Here is a 24,364-nt window from a genome sequence, read left to right on the forward strand (position 1 = left end):
TAAGATTTTTCGTGTTTTCAGGCTCTTCCACAAAAGAATATCAATGCATGCATTAGTTTCCTTTGAAAACGTAAAACTTTTTCAAAGGAAATTAATGCATGCACTGTTATGCGTTTGTAAAAAAGCAAGAAAACACGAAGAAAGCTTCAAAAGTCTAAAAGTGGAAGTGTTCGCTTGTGTACATAAACTTCTATTTGTTGTTATAATTACTCTAAAAACAATATTTAGATGCATAAATGTATTTACTAACTAGTGTCTCACTGTGCACCACTAGTGGTACACACTGAAACATAAGGACCTAGGTCATTTTTCGCTTCCTCTCACATATACCATGAAACATTTTTTGATAAAATGTATCTAAAATTGTAGCTGAGGTATCTCCTAAAAAAATGGCTACTTCACTTTTTTCATGCTTTTATTATTATAATAAATACACACCAGAAAAGAAATTTTGTCTCACTGTGGACTACCCTCACCTACTACTCCAACTACACTTTCTGCACATACACACATTTCTGCACCGTCCCTTCTAGATGTGCCAATGAGACAAGACGAGGCAGAGCTTACCCAATAAAAACAAACAAATACACATGACTTTCAATACACCTTTTCTATACGAGACAAGTCTCTACTCTTGTCTCATAGGCAGCTAAACTCACCTCACATACCATACATACTCACGGTTGCTCTGTTTATCCAGGTTGACAAATAATCCTCATAAGCATACGATGCTGTGGAGCAATGTGTGCAACGCGGCGGTGCATAAGCGGCGATGTGTGCAACGCCATGATTGTGGAGTTATGGCGGCACTGAATTGTTTTTGTGTAAAATTGAAGCAAAGATGTAATATCTATTTCAAATAATTACAGTCCACTTTTTATATAATGACTTCTGTCATTTAGAAGCTAAAACCAGAACGAAACAACTTCTGCAAATTTGTTCACTACATGTCTAGTTTTTGTACTTTAAGGAACCGAAAGTTTTTGAATTGTAATATTTTAACTGTGTGCGAGACCTTAGTTGGTCCAACTGGAAAATTGGAAAAACATGTGCCAATTCCTAGGTTCCGTTTTGTGCACCACCTCCTGAGTTCTGTACACCTCAGATATCTGTAAACTACAAATTATTGTAGAACATTGTTACATAAGCGGTTCTTGTGGATGTTTTGTCCCTCTTTCCTTCTCGTCGTCCACGGTAGATCATACAAAATAAGACACGGATAAGCAGCATTCTCTAGCCCACTTATCACAAAATACGGGGCTCCACGTCATCGGAGAGGTAGATACAAATCATTTTTATGCGCAACGTTCTTCGATTTAATAAATACAGTCCCTCGTAGTACACCACCAGATATCCCACGATGAACTAAAGTTACCCCAGTATTTAGTCGCCATCCCCTCGCAGGGAAAAATTTTAATTATCTGATTTCAGATTCTGTAATGAAGTGTAGTTCAGAAGATTGTACTATTTGATAACGATTCAGTGGAAAATTTAAACCAAAACGTAGCTTACACATTTTGAAAACCTCATTCTACTAAAAACACACACTCCGACTACAAGCAGTAATTAATTAAGACAGGTTCATGGCAAAGACTGAGAATTACATATTTTGTTAACCTCAAGGTAAATACATCAACAAAGTCAGAAGAGAATACAAGATAAATACAGGCAATAGAATAGATCACATATTCGTCCTCTACAATACTAACGCCTAATGGACGGCGTTAGTATTGTTATAAAAATAGTAGTTGTAGTAATAGTAGAAAATAAGAGATGAATATGACAGACTATTTGTTGCCAAGAGGAGTGAATAGTTTCCTTATTACTATCAGTTTATTTTGATCTTACAGCAATAGCTTTTGGAATATCTAATTATTAGTCCCTGTAAATGCAAGTATTCGTGCGCATACTCTTACATTGCCAACATATACCATTTTAGTTTCAGTAATATCAAGTCCGACAACTATTTAACAAGTACCAGCAGTATTGTTCACTTCTCCATTATATGAATACGCGAGTAAATTTTTCTGAACCCCTTAAAATTGTCAGTTTGGCAACAACGCATTCGGAGTGATATGAGGAGAAGTAATGAAAAGATGAAACAAGATATGGAACACAACTCATAGTTTGTTGTTTGAAATTCTTTATTTCTCTTTTGATACTTCATACAGGGATACTTTTAGAAGAAAACAGTCCCTTAGCAAATGGTGAAATCATTGTCAGAGAGCACACATGCTTCTGGACATAAAAAAGAAGAACAGATATTGAGAAACAGAAGAATTGTTAGAGTCCTTTCGTTTATCAATACAACAGGAGGGGTGTTCTACAGTTAATTCGATAGGAATATGTGTTAAATAGTATATATATATATTTGAAAATGCAACATTTTTGAACCTGGGTCGAATCCTACTGGCTGATTTTCATTTTTCAACTTTTTTGGTATTCTTATAGTCTGGTTATTATTAGTACTATTATTATTGTTATATATTATACATGGGATTGATTGACAACTTTCTAACTTAGTCAAAAACCAGAAGTCGTACAGACTTGACGCCTTTTCTATATTGTTTAATGTAATTTCTCCTTAGTGCATGTCACTTCTTACAGCTATACATAAGATTTCAGTGAACCTAAAAAAAAAAAAAAACTGGTGTTCTAGTGTTCAGGAAATTTACTATCATAATAATGCTTCCATCCATTCTAGACTGTAGTTCATTATTGTCATAAGAGAATATCTTCACTTTTGTTGCTACATCCAAACTAAAGGTGTAAAATACTTTTGAATTCTGCTCTGATCGCTATGAAGAAACACGATAATAGATAGCTAGAAGTAATCTCTTTATTTGAATTCAGTATGGTAGGAATAATGTCTATTTCCATCCTTACATTTATAGAAAAAACTGTTAGCTTTAAAAATTTATATAAGTACCAAATTAAATTCTGAGTTTCTTGGATCAAAAGTTGCAGTATATGGAGAGAATGCTTTCATATGGATTCAGAGTTTGAAGGAAAGGTTTCATCTAGGATGTTATCTATCTATATCAACTGGAAATTTTAGATCTAACACTTTTGGTTTTAATACATAAATTCATAATTTGGAAATCTACCATTGTTTCCGAATACGCAACGCAAATCATTTGTTCATTGAAAGGGGTAAAAGTTGAACTAAATAATAGTTTAATTTGTCAGTTAGTAACACTTATAGGACTAGAAAATAATCAACTCTATAACGGATTTCTAAGAAATCGACTAAATATTACTATTACCTTATTACTGTTTTTTTAATCGCCCTGTACTGTCCATTTGACAGAAAAACACTTAACCAGTAAAAGGAGAAACTTCTGCCGTAGCTGTCGTCCTTATTTAATAGCTCCTACACCAATTCATTTTTAGAAGTGTCTTTATTATTTCATTTTGAATGAAAATTAGTCAGGCCATTCAAGCCTTTTTTCGCGGATGCTCTAGGTATTATTATTTTTATATGCGACTTTGGTGTGAGAGACCTGGGATCGATTCCGGGCGGGAACTCATGTAGTTCGAAGCCTACATTAAGATCCAGTTCCAATTCTCATTTAGCCTCGCTGCTAAAGGGAACGATAAACTCAAAACCAAATCAAATTTCTATTATTTTTGTTAAGTAGCGAACAGAAAAAGTGATTCAGTGTACTAGATTTGGTGTTACAATGTTTTATTTCTTCGCAGTTTATACTCACACCTATGAACTTTATATTGTCTTGGTGTATTAGAACGATTTTATAGTAGTTTTCACGGCAACCTGAATTATTTTTCCTTAAACGTGTAAGTAGTTTTTACTAGTATATTCCAGTCACGTACCACCCTTTGCTAAAGAGTCTGGCATAAGAATGTCCTCATAGTTCTATAAAGCCCTGGCCATCACCTTACTCTGAACAATCACATATTAATATTGTGGGAGCGGAGATGAAGTATGTTTTCTGCGTTCAAACTCTTTTTGAGAATGGTAAATGTCAAAACTATGAATATGAAGTGTAATTATATCAGGAACAGGATTTTTTTAAAAAAGTAGTGCGTAAATGGAAGGATAAACTCAACAAAAATTGTCTTATTTTTATTCTTGTGTATCTTTTATGTATAAACTATGTAATTTTTTATTTCAATATGTATAAGCAATGTAATTGTATTGTCCCTTAAAGTGAGTCCAAGATTCGTTGGGGCCTGGAGTCTGATATAAAAAATAAAAAGTAACATCCTTAATTTGAAATTTTACTAAAACCTGCTTGTACCTTATTTATAAAGATAAGTTAAGTGATCATAAGCGAGCACTCCCTCACGTTTTCCTATAGAACACTTTGCCCAGCTAAGAATCAATTATTTCCATTACTTCTAATACTGCTTTTTATAATCACTCTGTATTTTTATTTGGCCCAAGAGGGCCTGATCTTAAGCAAATTTTGCGTTGTATTCGTCGCCTTTGCAGCCTCAGAACGACTCTGGCTAGCCAAATTACAATCTTTCGGAACCTGCAAACATTATCCACAGATGCAACTTATTTAATATTTGATATCAGAGATCCAGAAAGTTCCGTCAAGGATCGCAAACGATTTCGTTCGGTGGCAACCTAGAAATGAAGTAGATTTTTTTTTACTAAAATAGATATTTCAGCAGAGTCCTTGGTCGGTGGATCAAGATTCAAGTTAACATAAGCGTCCTTGGCAAATGCGCCAAGATTCTACCACTACACGAAAGTCAGAACGTAGGTCTACCAAGTGTATGATATCAGTTAGTTTGGTTTAAATTTTAAAAATAAGGGAACAGTAGTTATAATTAACAACATCGTGTCCAAAATATTAATTACGAATTTATAATTGCATAAGGAAATAATTCACGGAGTCTATTGACACGTAACAAGAAGCACCAGGGAATAGTGGCACAAAGTTCACAATCTACTGATTTAAACCGAATTAGTTCAGCAGCAATGATTGTGGGACTCAAACGTCGAAAAAATGAAGAAGAATGAACTGTCTGAAAGTTCAGCTGTTTGGCATAAAGATCGTGTACTTAAAACAAAGGAGAATCTGTGTGCGAATTCAATATTTTCCTCAGGTAGGATGATTTCACATATATACGCCCAGTCATCACATATAGTTTGCCATCATAAACCACCTCTTCGCGTGGTGTACATGTGATCCTACTGATTTATAACGTATAGTTCTACTGAGTTTGACGCAAAACATACACCTATATATTACGACACGTGTAAACCATGTGAATAAATGGTTTATGTGCCGCGATAATTTCTCAATTAATATTGAATCAGGAAGTGGTAGTAGAGTTGAGTTGAGTTTGACTTTAACGTCCTTTTCAGCAGCGAGGTTATATGAGATGGGACCTACTGATTAGTGTGGAATCCGAACCACATGAGCTCCCTCTGTGAATCGAACTCTGGCATCCCACGCCAAAGGCGCGTAAGCTAATCGCCTAACCACGAAAGAGCTTAAATGGTAGTAGATGTCTACCAATTCGGTTGCAGTAGTGAGATTAGATTGAAGACGGGATATATACTCTTGGGACGTTTCACTGCTTGCAGAAAATATCTTGATATCTGACTACATTTACTCTATAATGATGACTGTTGCAAAGGAAAGTGGACAATTTTCTCCCACAGCAAACAGCTTTTTGCTCCCTACTACTAGTTTTAATTCAATAGCGTACAACATTAAATCCGAAAATGGTTTATATCCAGTGGTGCTATTCTGATTTTTAACAACCGGTTCTCTCTCTCTCTCTCTGAATATATATATAAGAGAGATAGATAGATAGTTACATAGACAAATATAATGATCTTATGAAAGAAACTACACAAGGGATACAAAGGTGGATAGATTTCTACTAGATACCACAAATGACTAGTAGCGACTACAGAGTATCGTAATACAAGATGGCGTGTCGAAATTAAGTAGCAAAGTGAATATCTTCTTAACAAGTTTTCGAAGATAGATTGTTTCAAAAAGTATTGGAAAGATCTTCACCCAGCAATGGATCAACAATTGCTGATAATGATGTTTCAAATATAAATAACCGCCACTATTTCACTCATATGATTCCAGTTCTAATTGGTGACATGTGAGCATCATTCTTGATATCTCATGTGTGTGCGTTTGCGTTAATGTTTGGGTATAACAAACGATTCTGCGACCTGAAAATTACAATCGGTTCTAAAGAACAGGCTGAAAAGCACCATTGTTTATATATGAAACCGCAGTTATAAATAGGGTTAAGACGGAAGATATTTTCTCAAATATCAAAATAGAAAAATCACACGTGAAGACGAAGAGGTTAAGGTAAGACCGTGGATCATGGAAGCTTCTCAGTGGCAGGAAGTGGCCTGCCAAAAATGGCAGAACACGTATGATAATGATGAATAATGGTGAATAGACGCTGAACCTCCCTGGTTTCTATACTCACTTCTGACACCTCAGACACAAAATATCAGTCTGGAAATAGAAGAAGAATGAAAAGAAACCCTATTATGTCTTTTCTTAACATATGCACAAGTTGTGACTTTAAATCATGTATAGTGACAGCCAACAAGGTACAGATCGTTGGACGAGGAAACAAAACCAAACAGAATTATCCAGCCCTCCGAAAATTTTGTTTCTTTCGTGCTTCCTAAAGAAACATCGGAAAAAAAACAGAGAGCCTTTTCATTTGCTTTGTGAGCTCATGAATTATTTGTTGTTAATGTTTTTCTCATCTTCATCTGCGTATTCAAAGTAAATATGAGAAGTGGAATTACAAACGAAACCAACTTTTATTGCCAAAATTGTCAGCATTCCAAACAATATTAGGGACCACGTACGAACTGTAAATGAATCAATTACAAAAACAAATAACTATTTATCACCAGGAGTGAGGAGTTTTATTATTAACAGATATTGGTCTGCTTTTTCTCCTTCCAAAGATATTGATCTTCTGAAGAAACAATTTTTTTTGAGTACCAACTGCATTTTTGTCATTTATGTTATTGCTAACTGAATTACTATCCTGATTCAAGATTATACTGTACTTACTATTCATCCGCTGTTGAAATGCGTCTTTCTTGTAAGAGAGAAAATACGAACTATACGCTCCCGATGTCTGAATGTAAGTCTTATATATATATGTGTGTGTATGTATAGATAGATATTGTGTTTCTGTGTGTGTAACTCAAGGAAAATGAGCGAAGTAAGTAAAACGTAAGATTGAAGGGAATTAACGCAATGTGTGTGGTCCAGGATTCGATTTTACGATCTTGCTTCCGTTAAGCAGCAAATTCGTGCTTGCAAAGCATCAAGTGTGAATACTCATCGGTGTAGCACAACACTTTACATCAGTAACTTTAAAACGAACATTATACGGAAAATAGCATTGGCAAGATTTGTCACTGCCTTTCTTCTGGTCAGATGCGCGCGCTTTAGAAAGTTGACTCTTAACACTTAGTCATTAGAGCTAAATAAAGAAAGATATCGACCTGCAATTTGTTTTAAAAATAACTTAAATCCTTTCTCAATATTTTTCTCGCTTTGCTGCCCCATCTAAGCTGAAAAATAAAAATTTTCCCCACTATTCAACATTTTAGATGTTGCATTGTAAATGCACTTTCTCTTACATTTTATTTTTATCTAAAATTCAAGAAGCTTTTCTGCATGCCAACTTTTCCAGCATTGGCACCAAATATGGTGTTAATAGCTGTATAAGTTTCAACGTAGTATCTGTTATAGTTTCGAACTTTAACGTGATATGTTTAACGCGACGTTAGAATTTGCCATTAGCAAGATTTCACTATTTCAATTTATTTAAATACTTGAAAATTTTCTTGACATGAGAAGAACACATTATTTGATAGAGAATACAAAGTTCTACAAGAATCTATCCATATCTAGTAAATAAAACTATTTCTATAATTCAGGCTAAGTTTGGCAACAATAGGCATAAGGAAAAGCATTACCATTTATTCATGTACTGCAATCTAAGGGTGAGGCGCTCTATAGTTCAGGTCATGATTATTGCAGGAGCCAATAATGTTTGTCTTTTCAAATATTAATTAATCTAAACGTCTATTCGTTAATTAGTTACTTATAATTTGTCTCATAGCTTATTTTCTTTCATATGTAATATCAGAGACTATAACACAAGAAAGTAATTATGTTAGCCACACATCTTAAATCATCAATTATTAATTGGTATTCTTCTAGTGTCCACAATTTGTTTAAGTCAAATCTTAGTGTCAAGTGCCTTTGGTCACTTGATAAAACACCCTTACCATATTGTGCAAATTGAGTGAAAATAACACATAATAACATGCAATCTCTCAAAGCAACGTATTCAGAAGTTAGCCTGCTAGAAAGCCAGCAAACACCCTGAATTTATCTTCCACTATTTGCCAAAGAAAATTTTCATAAAGGTAAAAAAATGGCTCAATATCTATAACTACTGTAATGGTTCTATGTAATACTGTATTTTGCAGATGATTGATAAAATAGCTAACACTGGGAAACTATATGGAATTAAAATCAACATCGAAAAATCCAAAGTCCTGAGAATATCCGGTGCAAGTTCGCAGTTACAAGTCAGAGTAGAACAAAGAGCACTTGAGGAGATGGACCATTTCAAATACCTGGGAAGTATTTTGACGAAGGACGCGTATTACACCAAAGAGATTAGGTCAAGAATTGCTATAGCCAGAGAAGCATTCACAAAGAAAAGGTCACACTTACTACCAGCCATAATATTGGACTACAGAAGAAACTGGCCCAGTGCTTTATTTCAAGCTTTACTTTATGCTTCAGGGACTTGGACTTTACGGAAGTTATAGAAGAAATATTTAGAGAGCTTCAAAATGTGGTGTTGGAGGAAGATGGAGAAGATAAAATGAACAGAAATTGTAACAAACAAAGACGTTTTAAAACGGATACGAGAGAAAAGACGCTTCTACCCACTATACTTCGTAGTAAATCCAATTGGACTTGACACATCTTGCGAAGAAATTATCTTCTTTATACTGCCATAGAAGGAAAGATGGAAGGAAACTCACCGCACCCTATGATCCCGTTAAGTAACTCACCGTATACAAGAATTACAGTCCACATTATTCTTTTTCTCATTAGTAAAGCTTCTTCGCACTTTAACTATTATAGTACCATTACCAACTGGAAGTTAGTGTAGGATCAAATACATCTTTCGGAAAGACGATTTGTCTTACTATTCCTTTTTGTTTATTTTCCCTGGCGTCCTAATGCCCGACTGCTCGAATATATCCGTCTCACGTTTTTCTGTATGTGATAGGAGGGAGAAAGAGAGAGAGAGAATTAATCTTAAATGGTGCTACTTTAACCTATAATTTGCTACCATGGGATATTAAATAACCTGAAAATGTTGCTGGTTTTAGACCTGGGTTTCTGATTTCTTGAAATCACGAAGCCGGGTTAATACTATGTAGGAAATCCTAAATGGCGTCACTCATTACAACATAAGCCAGAATTAAAATAGTGTATTTTTAAAACATCGAAAAAGAAAAAAGTACAACGCATTGTTAATATTTCTCTCTCGAAGTGATTGAGATAGAAGACTGTTGAACACCATGGCGCCTGACAGAAGTCTCCTCTGCTCTCACTGAATGCGTGTTAAAGCGGACCCTGTTGAAAAACACAGAAGCTGAAGGCCATTCGCAGGACGCCACGTGGTATATAAGAACGAACATAACTTTGAAAATTGTCGCCAGTCACTTCGAAACCTGATGTCGAACAGGTCAGAAGTAATAGGCAGTCACTGTCAGCTGAGCACATTTTGGAAGTATGAATTTGTAAGTTAGAACTTATTAGTTGGAGGGTTTAATGATAAAGTGTTGAGCGTACCAATGATTAGAAAAAAGCAAGCAGTAACCCGTAAAGTTTTCATTTCCTACGGTAGTATGAACTTCTTTCCCGTCTGCGTTCCTCTTTTCCTAACTTAGTCTGACGGAAGAGGCTTTTCAAGAAACTTACGTTTTTGCTTCCTGATAAAGATCTTGTGTTCTAGCAGCTCATACGTAGTCAGTTAAGTTGAAGTTGATTTCATAGAAAGTTATAACCTACTGCTTGTATTTCACACCATATAACCCTGTTGTAATTGTCATGTGATTTTTAATTTTTTCTTCATTGTAATAAAGTCAATTGCTAGAAATTGTTCCTTTGCTTCAACCAAAATAGGACCTCAAGATACTCACCAGTTTAACTGAAGTTATAAGAACTTGCTTCCATAAATACCTGATATAAATCTTGGTGTATTTTCTCATCTGAGACTCATGGTTTCTTAAAGAGACTTGCTCTTATATTTCCGAGCTAGCGTGCAGAATATGAAGCCTGACATCCTAGGTTTAAATGCGTTTTGAATCTCCGACCTTGGTTGCTAGGTGCAAAAGACGGAGAAGCTAAAACGTAAGATCCGTATAGGAGAGAGATTACTAGAAAATCCTGTTCTAAGCGAAATAGTACGGACACCCATAACCCGGCTTCATAGTGAATGGTTTCTATCACACGTTGAAGTGAGAGAGGATATCACACAGACACATCAACACACACTTACGTTTACGAAGAAACACAAATAACAATGCACATAACAGACTTGGGTGAAGTTACGCCGTGTTCCTTCGGACAATTACCCTCCACACAAACGTTTCACATAACATGCACAAACTCACATCATATATATATACCTCGGGTAAAACTTGCATCATGTGTACTAACGCCAGAAGGTAATGAGTTGAAGTCGGAATCACTTCATGTAAGCTGAATAAAGTTTTATTTCCACTGAGTTGAAAAGAGGACTTGAATCAGGAAGCCATTTACTGGGTACGATTCTGTCTTGTATTATCAAACCTCTCGCACTCTTTACGTGCCACATTTTTTGTTCTTATCAGTTGTAAACGAAAATATTATAAAACAAAATAAACTTATAAGAATGGAAATAGACTATAAAAGCATCGAAGAGCAAAAGCCTCGTTTGTACTTAAGATTGCATCACTATCAGCGCACCACGCTAAATACGCTGAATTAATTTCTTACTTTTTAACATAAATGCGTTTTCGAGTACTTTCGCTATGCTTCAGGTATTACAACAGATTCTTCTGTTTATATGTTCCCTACGAAATATACAAGGATCAGTATTGGCTTGCCTAAAACATATAAGGTTTAAAATCAAGAAATAATTTACGGGTTATCCAAAACAACAAGTAACCAGCATTTCGGTCAGTAACATTTAAAACATTTTTGTAATAACTGTATGAAAATTTTATCTAGACAAAGTACATTGTACATTTTATATATATATACATATATATTATATATATGTGTGTGTGTGTATGTATGCTTATATAATTACAGATGCTTTTTCAACTTATTTTCTTATCAAATCCGCTTTTGTAGGTTTGATTTTAAGTCTATTTTGAGATAGTATTTGCATGTCAACATGTGCGTTACATAGGTTGGTTTTCAATAAAATCCTTTTTATTCTTTTAATACAAGGATTTCAATTTTGACTGTACGAAGTGTCCTGCTAAGCATATTTTCTAATAAATCAGTTAGGACGATGTTGGCAATTCTGAAATTTCACACCTGTATATGTGAACGTGGATTGCCAATCTTGATTTTGTACTAAATCCCTTTACACCCCTGGCGCATGTGAGGTTTTATGCCTCTGTGAAAACATGTGGCTTGCCAAATCTAATTTATTAAAAAATACTTTTTCACACTCTATGCAATTGTAAGGTTTTTACCTGTATGTGTGAACATGTGTTTTGTCAAATGTGATTTTTGAGCAAATCCCTTTCCACACTGTTGACACTTCACAGGTTTTTCACCTGTATGTGTGAGCATGTGCTTTGTCAAATGTGATTTATGAGTAAATGCCTTTCCACACTCTTGACACTTGAACTGTTTTTCACCTGTGTGTGTGAGCTTATGACTTGCCAAACCTGATTTTTGACTAAATCCCTTCCCACACTGTTGACACTTGACAGGTTTTTCACCTGTATGTGTGAGCATGTGCTTTGTCAAATTCGATTTTTGAGTAAATCCCTTTCCACACTCTTGACACTTGACTGGTTTTTCACCTGTATGAGTGAGCATGTGCTTTTTCAAATTTGATTTTTGAGTAAATCCCTTTTTACACTTTTGACACTTCAACTGTTTTTCACCCGTGTGTGTGAGCATATGATTTGCCAAACCTGATTTTTGACTAAATCCCTTTCCACACTGTTGACACTTTACAGGTTTTTCACCTGTATGTGTGAGCATGTGTTTTGCCAAATCTGGCTTTTGAGTAAATCCTTTTCCACACTCTTGACACTTGACTGGTTTTTCACCTGTATGTGTGAGCATGTGCTTTGTCAAATTCGATTTTTGAGTAAATCCCTTTCCACACTCTTGACACTTGAATGGTTTTTCACCTGTATGAGTGAGCATGTGCTTTGTCAAATTTGATTTCTGAGTAAATCCCTTTTTACACTCTTGACACTTGAACTGTTTTTCACCTGTGTGTGTGAGCATATGATTTGCCAAACCTGATTTTTGACTAAATCCCTTTCCACACTGTTGACACTTGACTAGTTTTTCACCTGTATGTGTGAGCATGTGCTTTGTCAAATTCGATTTTTGAGTAAATCCCTTTCCACACTCTTGACACTTGACTGGTTTTTCACCTGTATGAGTGAGCATGTGCTTTGTCAAATTTGATTTTTGAGTAAATCCCTTTCCACACACTTGACACATGAACGGTTTTTCACCTGTATGTGTAAGCATATGTATTGCCAAATCTGATTTTCCCATAAATCCCATTCCACGCTCTTGACACGTGAGAGGTTTTTCACCTGTTTGTCTGAGCATTTGTTTTGCCAAATATGACTTTTGACTATATCCCTTGCCACACTCTAGGCAAATGTGACGTTTTTCACTTGTACGATTTAAAAAGTGATTTGCCAAATATGAACTGCCAGTAAATACCTTTCCACATTCTCTGCACGTATTAAGTTCTCCAACTGAAGTAGATTTTTTTTCCCTCCGTATGAACGCATTTGCTCTCCTGGAAAGAGTATCTTTGAAGGATCTACAAAAAGATATTTAGCGAACACGAAATGGAAATCACTAATATAAAACTCCAGAAAAATGCAGACGTTGTTACAAAAATTACACACTAACTAGAAAATACGTATTTGTATTATTTAAATTGTGGGGTTACCAGGCAATCGTACGTTATATTTCGTGATAAACTGAACTTTGATAATATTGAACTATTACATTAAATGTAGAAATATGGAATTTAGAACATTCGAGGGGTTTCCGTAATTGGAGAGCTTGTTGCAATTAGAAATACCAAATACTGGTATTATAACGACAAGGAAACAAAGAACTGCTATAACAAACTTTTAAAATAATGCACAAAGTATTTCCTTTGAAGCACATAACAATAACTGCTGTTTTTAATATTCGCGGATTTCTTTCATATTAAATCTTAATCAAAATTACGATTTTCTTGTCCATTGATATATATCTATGTGCTTAAACGTGATACATATCTAGATGCTTCTGTGACATAAAACCTTTCAAGAAAACTCGACTTTTCAATTCCTGGTATCTTTTCACCTATTCATAAGAAATGTGATTATGATTGTAGAATTCGACGCTAGGATAGTGAGGATAAACAGTGCCCCGCTTGTCTCCCGGTCGTTATTAGTATTAGAAGCTTTTAGAGTTTCATAGGTTCTAAATATGGTACGTCCTTATCTTGCAACACAGAAAACCAAGTGTGCTATTCTAGATTTCGGCTAACACGTAGATTTTCATTTTGTAATAACCTCATGCAATGACTTTGTACGAAACCAAATTCTATATTTGGTTAGCAAGGTATGTCACACAACGTAAGCAAGGTTTTATTTGCATCGCGAAAAGCTACAGAGTGTATTGTTGTAACTTTAAAATTCAAAGGAGCAGGTCCAGATAAATGAAAGATGAAAAAAATGAAAGAAACGTGTTATACATTACATTATAAAGAGAAAGCAGCTGAATTCTTTTGAAATACATTTCTAATAACTTGAGTGCATACCTTCAACTGGGTTTTTATGATATTGCTTTCATTAGAATGGGTATCATAAAACAACACAATTAAAAACGTACGTCAAAAATTATCATCTCACGAGTATGACTTCTTAGATACAAATCACTTAGTACACATGATTATCAATCAAAATAAACTGAGTCGCGCACAAGTGTTTTGGAAAATACTGGAAATCCCCCCCCCCTCCCCACATACACAAAGAAAGCAAAAAGATCTCTGTATTACTTCTCAGTACGTATAATTCACATCCACTTTCACTTATTAGGTCAGGAAAAAAGTAAATCCTTTGAAATTAAATTTTATACTGAAGTTGCAACTGTCTCCGACTGGAATGAAGATCCTATGAGTAAATGAATATATGTAAATTTAGCCTAAACTAGGGTATTTCACAAGTAGGTTATGTAATAATGGTGAAATCTGCTATATAAAATCTTTTACTAAAACCAGTGGGCAAGTGATCTACGTGATAACGGCTGACAGGACTATTTGTGTGGTTTTGAATTATATACATATATATATATACATATATATAGATCACATTACCATTTTGCAGAATGATATAAAATTAATACATTATGTACTAACATCTATCACACATCATCTAATACTGTTTAGTGCCCATAGTTTTGCCAGCACAGAAGAAATTTTTAGGAAAACTAGCTTTTCATGTAAAATGTCATCAAATATTAAGATGTGAACCCTTACATCTTAAACACAATATACAGTCTTGTTTTGAAATTTTAATATTTGCAACGCCTTACACTGCAGAGTTTCTTGTGGGGTAAGATTTCGGAAAGTTCTTCGGGCAAACGAAGTATTATCATAAGTTTTCTTCTAAATGACGCAATTTTCCAGGTTCTAACGTATTCTTTACTTATTCTGAGTAATCTACTTTTGAGAAGAACATGTCTAATATTCACTTTCTTTCTGCATTACTCACGTTCATGTTACGTATTTCATTCACGAGGTATTAGACAACAAACTTCACGGGACAATACTTTGTCAGCCGTCTTCACTAATTATATTTTTGTAATTTTAAGGGGTTCGTGCATAATGTGACTTTTTTAAACAACTGCTTGAGGCAGTAAAACATAAATGATACTATATACCTAATATTGAGATGAATACTCACTATTTACAAACCGTTATAACGACGAAAATAGAAAAGGAATCAACAAAAAAAATGTTTTAGAAAATATTTTTTCCCGTATTTATCAATACATTCTAAAAAACAGTACACATTTCATTTATATCTCAACTTAAGTCTCCTTTCTTTGTAAATATGGGTCCAGAAGCTGGTCAATTTTCACTCCAGTAAACAGATCGAGAACCTGCACAAGTCCGGAACCGGGGATAACGCGCATAGCTTACCCTGGTTGTATTTAGTGAACAATCTGTGAAATTGAAAAGTTGAAGTAATACTTTGCTCTTCTGAACATTTTTGTTGCAGAGGCTGCACCTTCGTGATGAAGTGTGTGTTCTGCTTGCTTCAAGCAGATAGAATATTTATTGTAATTATGTTTGGAAAAATATGAATGAGGATCGAAAAGAGTTAAATATTTGACACAGCTCTAACCTTCATTTGAAGTTTTGATAGTAATTAGTACTATACTATTTAACTTTAGCGGCAAATGTTAAATCCGGAAGATAATAGAATATACCCTTCACCGTTAAACTTCAGTACACGTTCGGAAATATACGGAAGCGATTCGCTTTGTGATTCACCTAAAAGGAAAGCTTATAGACCCAGAAATAAAACTTTTTACTGGATGCCATCTTGGACTAAACCACCACAACCTGGATTCATATCATTCACTTTCATCCCGTATAATGTCATACGTTTTTCGACTTACATAAGCGGCTGTATGGCATTTCTTTTTACAGGAATCTTACGATGTCCATGTCAAGCGACAAGACCCAAATATCTTAAACGTTTCGATTTCATTGTTCGTGTAATATGTGATCTATTCCTATTATAAAGATCAACTATACTTGGAGCGACGTAAATTTTTTCATTTCAACTCAACTACTGCGATTCACTTCACTCACCCAGAATTATTACAATATTTGTAACTTAGCTTAATTCAAGCCCAGATAGATGGGAAAATCATCACTTTCTCAATGGTAATGTTCCATGTGAATTGTTTGAGAAGATATCTTGCGATCTGAGTGAAGAGTTTCTCCTTTCTATCCGATGGCAATGATTATTGAAAGTTTCTATGTTAGAAAATAGAACTGTAGCTGCCTGAGAGACTTATTCCAATATATATATATATATATATATATATATATATATATTATTGCTAAGATTACAGCCAGATATATCACTGAAATAAATTACTATACACCGTCCGTCACATGGTCCGTAAGCTGAATAGTACTTTCAAAAAAATTCTTCACAACTACTCAATCAGAGTGTGGTTCATAGCCCAAAAAATAGCAGAGTATATCTTTCAGAACCATGTTGTTGCATAAGCAGAAGTAGAAAATTAATGATCAAACACAAATGCCCTAATGCTCTAATGGAGGATATATATAAAACAGAAATTAGTACGAAACTCCTAACCCATAAGTATAAAAAAAATTGGAATATCCAGCAGTATGCGGATAAGCGAGATTAAGAAAGAAAAAAAAGGTTTCTCTTATCGATAAGATAGGAAGCTTTCATCAATAAGGTGGTGACTTATACTCCAACTCTGCAAAAAGTTATAAGATATATGACTGGGTTTATGTAATTAGAGCCAAGAATTGTTATTAATTGCTGCAATAACATGTAACATAAGATGATGAAAGGCATAACTGAATAAAAGGCGTCCATCTCATTTAAATTTGACCAAAATGTACCGCAAGAATATAGACCAACATAAAGATGACATGTTGTATTGTCTGTAATGATACAATACCATTATTAAGAGATAAATAGGTAAGAGGTGTGAAAATACACAAGGATTTAAAATTAACCTACAAGAATTCGTCCGTACACACCACATAGGATTTTCTTTTTTTTTAAAAAAAGAAAAAACTAACTGTAACGAACAGTGCTATTCAAGAACAGATGAAAGAAAGATAGATTTTTCCATGTGCATATTTGAAAACGAATTACTCCAAATATTAGCATTAACATATAGGAATATATGAAAAATGTACGATTATGTTTCGTTTCAGTGTACAGTTAGCACAAAATGAACAACCCCACAATTGGTATGTATGCATATTTAAATTACGTTTTTGGTGTATGCCAGATATGCTGAAATAAAATTACTTTTAAACACATATAAATAATAAATCCATCCATAACCAATCACGCCAAAACAGATGTTCATTACTCATGCATTGACATTATTATATAATTATAGGTATTGGAACTTGACATAGTAAACTAACTTTACTAGTGTATTAATAGAGTTGTTACAACGAAAAGAAACGAAAATTAAAATATAGAAATTCTTACCAAATATATATACACACTACTCTTTAAGAAAATGTTCCTGGTATCCAAATACAAGGAAATGGAAAATTACAACTTGCAATATTCTTTTTAAACAATCATTTTTTTCCCCTACTTATTAAAAACAAAGAAAAAAATCTAAAGTTATAACTTAATAATATTTCGTTACATAACAGGTATTGCTCTAAATACCTAAATAATGAAGTATCGAACAATCTATTCGTTTCAGAAAATCGCAAGAAAATAGTTAATTTATCATTCTACTTCCTCTTTGTAATGCTATCGAATCATATCGATTATAAACGAATTTTAATTCTCTTAGATTCTTTTACCTTGAGGAAACTAGCTGTCAATATTTAATTGTAGAATGGTTAAGTTTAATATCCCATATTTAAGATCCCAGGCTATAGGAGACGAAATGCATGAGAATAGTGGAATGAGGAAAGTGAAAAGCACGTGAGAACTCCAAGAAACCCAAGGAAACTATCGTCATTTGGGACAGAACCAGTAGTCCCAATGCCAGATGTGATCACTTTTAAAGTTTTTAACCTTGACCTTGTAACATGGTCAGTGTTCAAAGAACAGACGAAATGTTCTTAAAGAGAACATATTTTGCCTGGAAATGTTATACAAGACTAGGAAAAAAAACCGTTTATATATAACCTTTGCCTGTGGTAGAAGTGTATATGATGAGACACTCTATCTTAAGATATAATTTTCTGAGACGCGAACTTCTACCAGTGAAGTTAATGAAGACATATAATAAAATAACATACTTGCAAATGAGGAAAAGCTGAATCTCTGTTCAGTCTACTAAGAGTTCTTTCGTGATGCTACATACATCAATATTAGAGCAAATAAATCTGTAACGAGAACAACCTTTTTTTAACAAAAAAAAAATCTCGTTAATTCGTTCGTGTGATCCGTATTTGGCTTTCTTAATTGCTAAGGTGTTTTGTATATAAAATAATGTTACAGTTTCAGAACGGAGAAATAAATTAATACTAAAATATGATTTTATATCATGAAAATATTTTGAGTGAGAGCGGAAAGATATAAATAATTTGGCCAGGTACTGTTCCCTATACTAAGAAACATATTACCGGAAATTGACATTACTTAAAAGAATGTCAGTATTCAATCCTAACACTTAAAGCCCGGTGTAACGAGGACGTTTATAGCAATTTACCATTACCTTTCGATACTTATTTCAGTGCCGAACTGTCTCACCTCTTACAACGCCACGCATTATGTTACATTCTTTGTGTGTTCAAATGTTCGCGATTCCAATTACACAGTTTAAGGTGAAGGAAAAAAGGATATTTAACGAAGTAATGCAACTGATAAAAAGAAACATTTATAAAAAAACATACCCCAAATAAAATGAACACATTTAAACGTACCTCAGGACCTGCACATTGCTACCAACTTCTCGAATATCATTTTCTTGAACATTCTCTTCGTTATCGTTCTTGTCTCCAATAGTGGCACACATGTTACTGCTCGACCCTTTGGTGATGTTTCTAAGGTCGGATGATCTTGGCCCAATGTTACTATGAAAACGTTCGGCCTTCACAAGTACATCGCCTTTTGGTAAAGGCTTCACCAAACATAATGCTTTCGAAGTTAGTTTCCAATCTGATATTGTTTCATCATCATATCTTTCTGAAGCGATATCCTCTACTTTCTTTGCAATTTCTCTTTCCTTGTATTCCAAAGCTATAGCAAGAGGATCTTTATGATCATTGGTGTTACCAGTACATAGTTTATAATTACATTCTTCAAACGACTCGTTTTCTGTTTTCATTTCAACTTTAGTAGGAGCATTTTCTGTTTCCGTTTCAATTTTATACAAGCCAAGTTGAAATAATGTAAAGATATTTCGGTCGCACAAAACTGTTGACGTTGAGAATTTGAAACCTTTAACAGGTGATGTTCAAGGAAAAACAATAGATCTGAAATCAATAAGAAAAATATTATTCGCTTTAACAAAATTAATAAACGGACCAGACTAGAGACGTAACAAGTAATGAAAGAAGTACTTTAAAATAGCCGAAATTTTGCTACCACTCATACTAAAATATCGATATACCTAAATACCGAAAATACAGAAATATCCAACTACTGACCAATATCCAATTTTCTAAAATCTCTCCTGTCAAAGAAAAAACTATTTTTTCTTCTACATGCATACGAGATAATATAGGCCTTTATTTTCGTTATTTAATATCATTATAATTGTCTGGTACATTACTACATTGTATCGAGGTACGGTTCTTGATTTTTCTCTTTTCCTTTAAATAAATTTACCAATACTCAACGTACGATCAGTGTTGCATGATCACAGAAAACGCCAAAACTAAAATAACTTCTACTATAGTTAGTAATATATTCAAATATATATTTGATATATTTGTTAAATGAAACATGACAGCCATGCTATGCAAATTTTACACTTAAAAATGGATAACATTTTCAAAACGTACTGTAATAGTTTATAGAGAAATTTGCTTGTTCTAGGATGCGGAAAAAGTCATTTTCTCGGAGCGGTATAACTTTCGAGCACATCTTGGAACATTTACATGTAAAAAGGCACATTTTGCATGGAAAGCCATGAAAAGATATTTTTTTTAAGGAACAAATTTCTGTAAGCGACAAAATTTAATACAAAGTAATAGAGTTGTATTTTAGGTTTAAAAATTTATTTATTTGCCTGTCTTGCATACAAATGAGAATATTCTCGAGTACGCATACAGTTGTCAAAATTACAAAATAATTACATATATGCAATAAAAAACTTAGATAGAGTAATACATATGTAACTATGACTTTTATGGGCTTACACATTCATAATATAATTAAGAAAAAAAAAACATTTATACATTGTCTTCAAAAAATTCATTTACCGAGTAGAAAAATTTATCTACTAAGATTTCGGGAAGATCAGATTTAAACATAGAATATGATTTGTTTTGGTTTAGAAAATCAGGTAACTTATTGTAATTTTGTTACAGTTAATAATACGCTTGTTTTTGAAAAAACGAGAAATTTTGGGGGATAACATGCAAATTATTAACGAATCGAGTATTGTATCTACGGACCTTACTGTTTTCAATAAATAAGTGTTTGTTACTTACGGTAATTAAGATAATTTTATATAGATACACACAAAGCAATGGTAATACTTTTTCTCCTTGAAAGATGAGCTTGCAAGAAGACTTTGCTGACAACCCAAACAGAAACCTTAGTGCTTTCTTTTCTAAGCGAAACAAATGTATGTTTACTACCGTAACTGTTACAAGTGATTTACGACAGATAAAATAAGTAAATGCATACGAAAAACGGCTCAATCACATGCTACATTTCACCAGCGGTGTATTTCTGTACAGCGTACCGAACCTGTATTCTATGTTTGCTAGTGTAGCGTTACTATTATGAAACCATTGCAAGTGCTATTGAAACATACTAACCCACTTCTATTCACTAACTTCCCTTACGCTTATAACCACCTACGCTAACACGCTTGCCCTCTTTTCGCACAGCCCCGACTCGAATAGATACCATTTGCGGTTTTTACTGGCCGCTTAGCACAGGTTGGTAATTGTCTACGCTGTAGTTGGTACGTTATACGTCCAGAACCTGCATTTATACGCAAATCGTAAAACAATTTCAATTTTTCAACGATCACTTTCGGTGGCTCCATTGAATTTTATGTAAGCCAAATGACATATTTTTATGTTTGGCAATCGCAATCCTTCAGGGGACAATAGGAAGAAAATTGGTGAAAATTATTCCGAGTGGTGCGCCTAAAGTAAACCTGCACGATTTTCTCTATCGTATTCTACCTTTCTCGTTTTACAAATATATGTTTGAGTCAGACGTGACTTCTAGTACTTTGTATCACAGTTACCACATAATCTTCTTCTAAAGTTTATCTTTCTACAACAGTGAGAACGGAGCTACAAAATCCCCCCGGAGGATCCTTCCGATTGGACTGAAATACGGTTACAGGTGCTTCCGCAGCATTTCTTTCAATCTGTCAGAAATCTTCTCAACTCATCACTGCTACAATTAGTTCTCGAATCAAAAATTACCACTGAGTACTAAACATACTGAGATTGCTCTCACACAATGACGTGTTTGGAATCAAAATTTTAGTTCTCCTTCCTATTTGTATGGTGTTAGCAATCTTAAATTATACCCTGGATTTAGTAGATCGTAATTTAGTTACTAGGTGAAGTGAAAATAATCCTTAGTGTTATGTTGGTGCTCTTATCCGATAGCGATCTGTATTTCGTCTTAGAACAAAAATGGTATGAAAATATATCTGATAACGACATATCCATAAATTTGGGAAAAGGAATTTAGTGAACGCGCCAAAAATCGTTTTCCTGTAGTTCACACGTATGAATCGTTTTGTTCAGATTTTGCATACTGTAGAACAAAACTATCAGTAGCAAAGTACTCCCTTTTGATTTTTGAAATTTGCGAGTGATTGATTGTAGGAAGAAGGGAACCACAGAAGGAATCTTTTCCACGCTATGGATTTACTAGGCTGATGTCAAGCCTATATCCGAGCACCAGCTTCGCACTGCCTGAATTACTTACACGGCTTTCTTGCAGTTTGCTGGCTACTTAGCACAAATAGGTTTCTTTTTGATTGTAGTTCTTTTTTCTACAGAAAACCTGAGAGTTTATCTTGTAAACAATTATTAGTTCAATTTTACTATACGGATCCATAGTATAAGTAATAATAAGAGTAGTAGTACGAACGGGCTAGAAGCCCCGCAGAGATTGGTTGGTTGTTGTTCTGAACATAATATGGACAAATTTAAGACCTGCCAAAATTTTTCTCTACATTTTAGAATCTGTGGATTCCTATAATAAAATTGGACCCAGCTATTTTTGGTGGATGTCATGAACTCTATCTATGGCAAGTTCGGATTCTGTGATGAGAGCGATAAATTCTGGAAGAGAATACACGTTCCATTTTCGCATCGATAGGTAAGACCGCGTTGGTACCGGTATAGTATGGTAATATAGCGACAAGGAGGGAAGGGGGAGGAACGGGTTAGCGAACTTTTTGGCCCATTTTTATAAAATTAATATTTTTTTTTCTGAGTGAGTATACCTGCTGCGTTGCGCATTGTAAAGCTGCCAGAGTGGGAATTTAAAATTTTATGAACTCACGTTAGTATTTGATATTAAAAATAAATTCTCCACGTGCTCGCCATTCTTATAACTGCCCTCACTTAGTGATGGGCAGTGAGAATATTCCCGGTGGGAAGGAATTTATAAAATAGGAATATACCCGGGTTTCTCCCTGGCCCATAAATTCCCGGGAAGGAATTTATTTCCATTTCTTTACTTTATCTTCCAAATGATAAGAACCATATGACTAATTACATTATTTTAATATATTATGATTTACTTGTAGGTTTTAAAGAATTTGGAGGTTAAAAAATTTAAAATTCTTTGACTACTTTATATAACTATTAATATGATTTTTTAAGTTCCATTTCCATTTGCACTAAAAAGTAGAGTAATTGTTTAGTATTGGGGGAACAAAACTAGCAAAAATAGGATGATTTACGGAAGAAATGAGTTGACAGTGATGTTCAAGTAGTCAAGAAAGTATAGAACACATTTTTTAGGGCAGTAGGGGATTTGTACAAACCGTAAGGGTAAGTCGAAGTGATTTATATGAGAAAAGAAAGTGAATTATTGGTAACGAAAATAGAAAACAACGTGCCCTGTGGGGCGCTAATCCGCCTTCACTCGCTGACGCTTGATCGGCAATGCTCTCTAAATTTAATATTGGTAACGTAATTTAACGTGTGAAACCATAAAACCAGAACATCGGAATAGAATATCGCAAAAAGTAGGTGCAAAATCGGGCCCCCAATGCTAAAAAACAGCCAGAATTAGCAAAGTACTAATTTACAAATGATGGGAAGAAACCATTTTGTATAGTAATGTAGAAGTATGTAGAAATAGATACCAAGTACTATTAATAAAGCCTGAACCACCGTTTTTAATAGACGTCAGTCTGTCTTCTCTCTCTGACTCGAATTCTGAAGTGGAACGAACTTCTTTTACGTGTGAATTAACGCATGGAATTTCAAGAAATGGCAGGAAGAAAAGTCGTGTGTGGCAATGTCACATGCAAAATTATAAACACAGGAAAGACATGCAAATATTGGGAACAAAGACCGCGTCAGTTCCAGAAGGAGTTAGACGCTCATACTTTTAGGGATTATTCATTGAGTATCTTCGAACTTACCAAGGGGGTAAGAAACCAACTTTGATTTACTTCTCGAGTGATACGAAAATAAAAACAAACGTACTTCTTTGTCGTTCTTCTGCCCTTATTTACATTGGTGATTACTGTCTTGTATGACTATTATCAGTCAAATAGGTAGGTGCACCAGCTTATTAGTGATATGTGCTACAAGTGCTAAGTTGTCAAATGTGTACCTCAAACAGAGGATTTATGATTCAGAAACTAAATAGAATATAATACAGGTCACAATCGGGAAAAAGGACACAAGTCAGGAAATTGGTCAAAGTCATGAAAAGGTCAAAATCGGGAAAGAAGTTCAGACTGGGAAATAGGGCAAAAAGCCAAAGATGAACAGGGCAAAAAATTAAGGGTAAGTGGGAAGTGTAAAATGAAAAAGATAGCGTATAAAAAGAAGGGAATGTATGTACGTGTAAATGTAATAGAAAGTGTAAGTGTATAGCAAGTCCTATGTAACCCTTTCTTCCTCACGGAGCACCACTAGACACGAGGCACATACTACAACAGCC

The 24,364-nt window shown here is 34.3% G+C and overlaps 1 protein-coding gene across 4 annotated transcripts; it reads right to left on the reverse strand.

Annotated features, from left to right (window-relative positions):
• Window positions 1–476: 476 nt before the first annotated feature.
• LOC145685805 (uncharacterized) lies at window positions 477–24,364 on the reverse strand. 4 transcript variants are annotated; one of them, XM_081758361.1, is made up of 3 exons: window positions 23,902–24,364; window positions 18,958–19,509; window positions 477–13,098 (listed from the first exon to the last, which is right to left on the reverse strand). In XM_081758361.1, exons 2-3 carry the CDS (start codon window positions 19,359–19,361, stop codon window positions 11,748–11,750), a joined length of 1,755 nt encoding a protein of 584 aa, XP_081614487.1. In that variant the 5' UTR covers window positions 19,362–19,509; window positions 23,902–24,364; the 3' UTR covers window positions 477–11,747. The 4 variants fall into 4 exon arrangements, with proteins under 4 accessions (XP_081614487.1, XP_081614489.1, XP_081614486.1 ...); XM_081758363.1 differs by having other exon boundaries at window positions 477–13,074; window positions 23,838–24,364; XM_081758360.1 differs by having other exon boundaries at window positions 23,838–24,364.

This window comes from Thermobia domestica, chromosome 5 (genome assembly GCF_964235325.1).
Source record: "Thermobia domestica chromosome 5, izTheDome1.hap1.1, whole genome shotgun sequence".
Lineage (NCBI taxonomy): Eukaryota > Metazoa > Arthropoda > Insecta > Zygentoma > Lepismatidae > Thermobia > Thermobia domestica.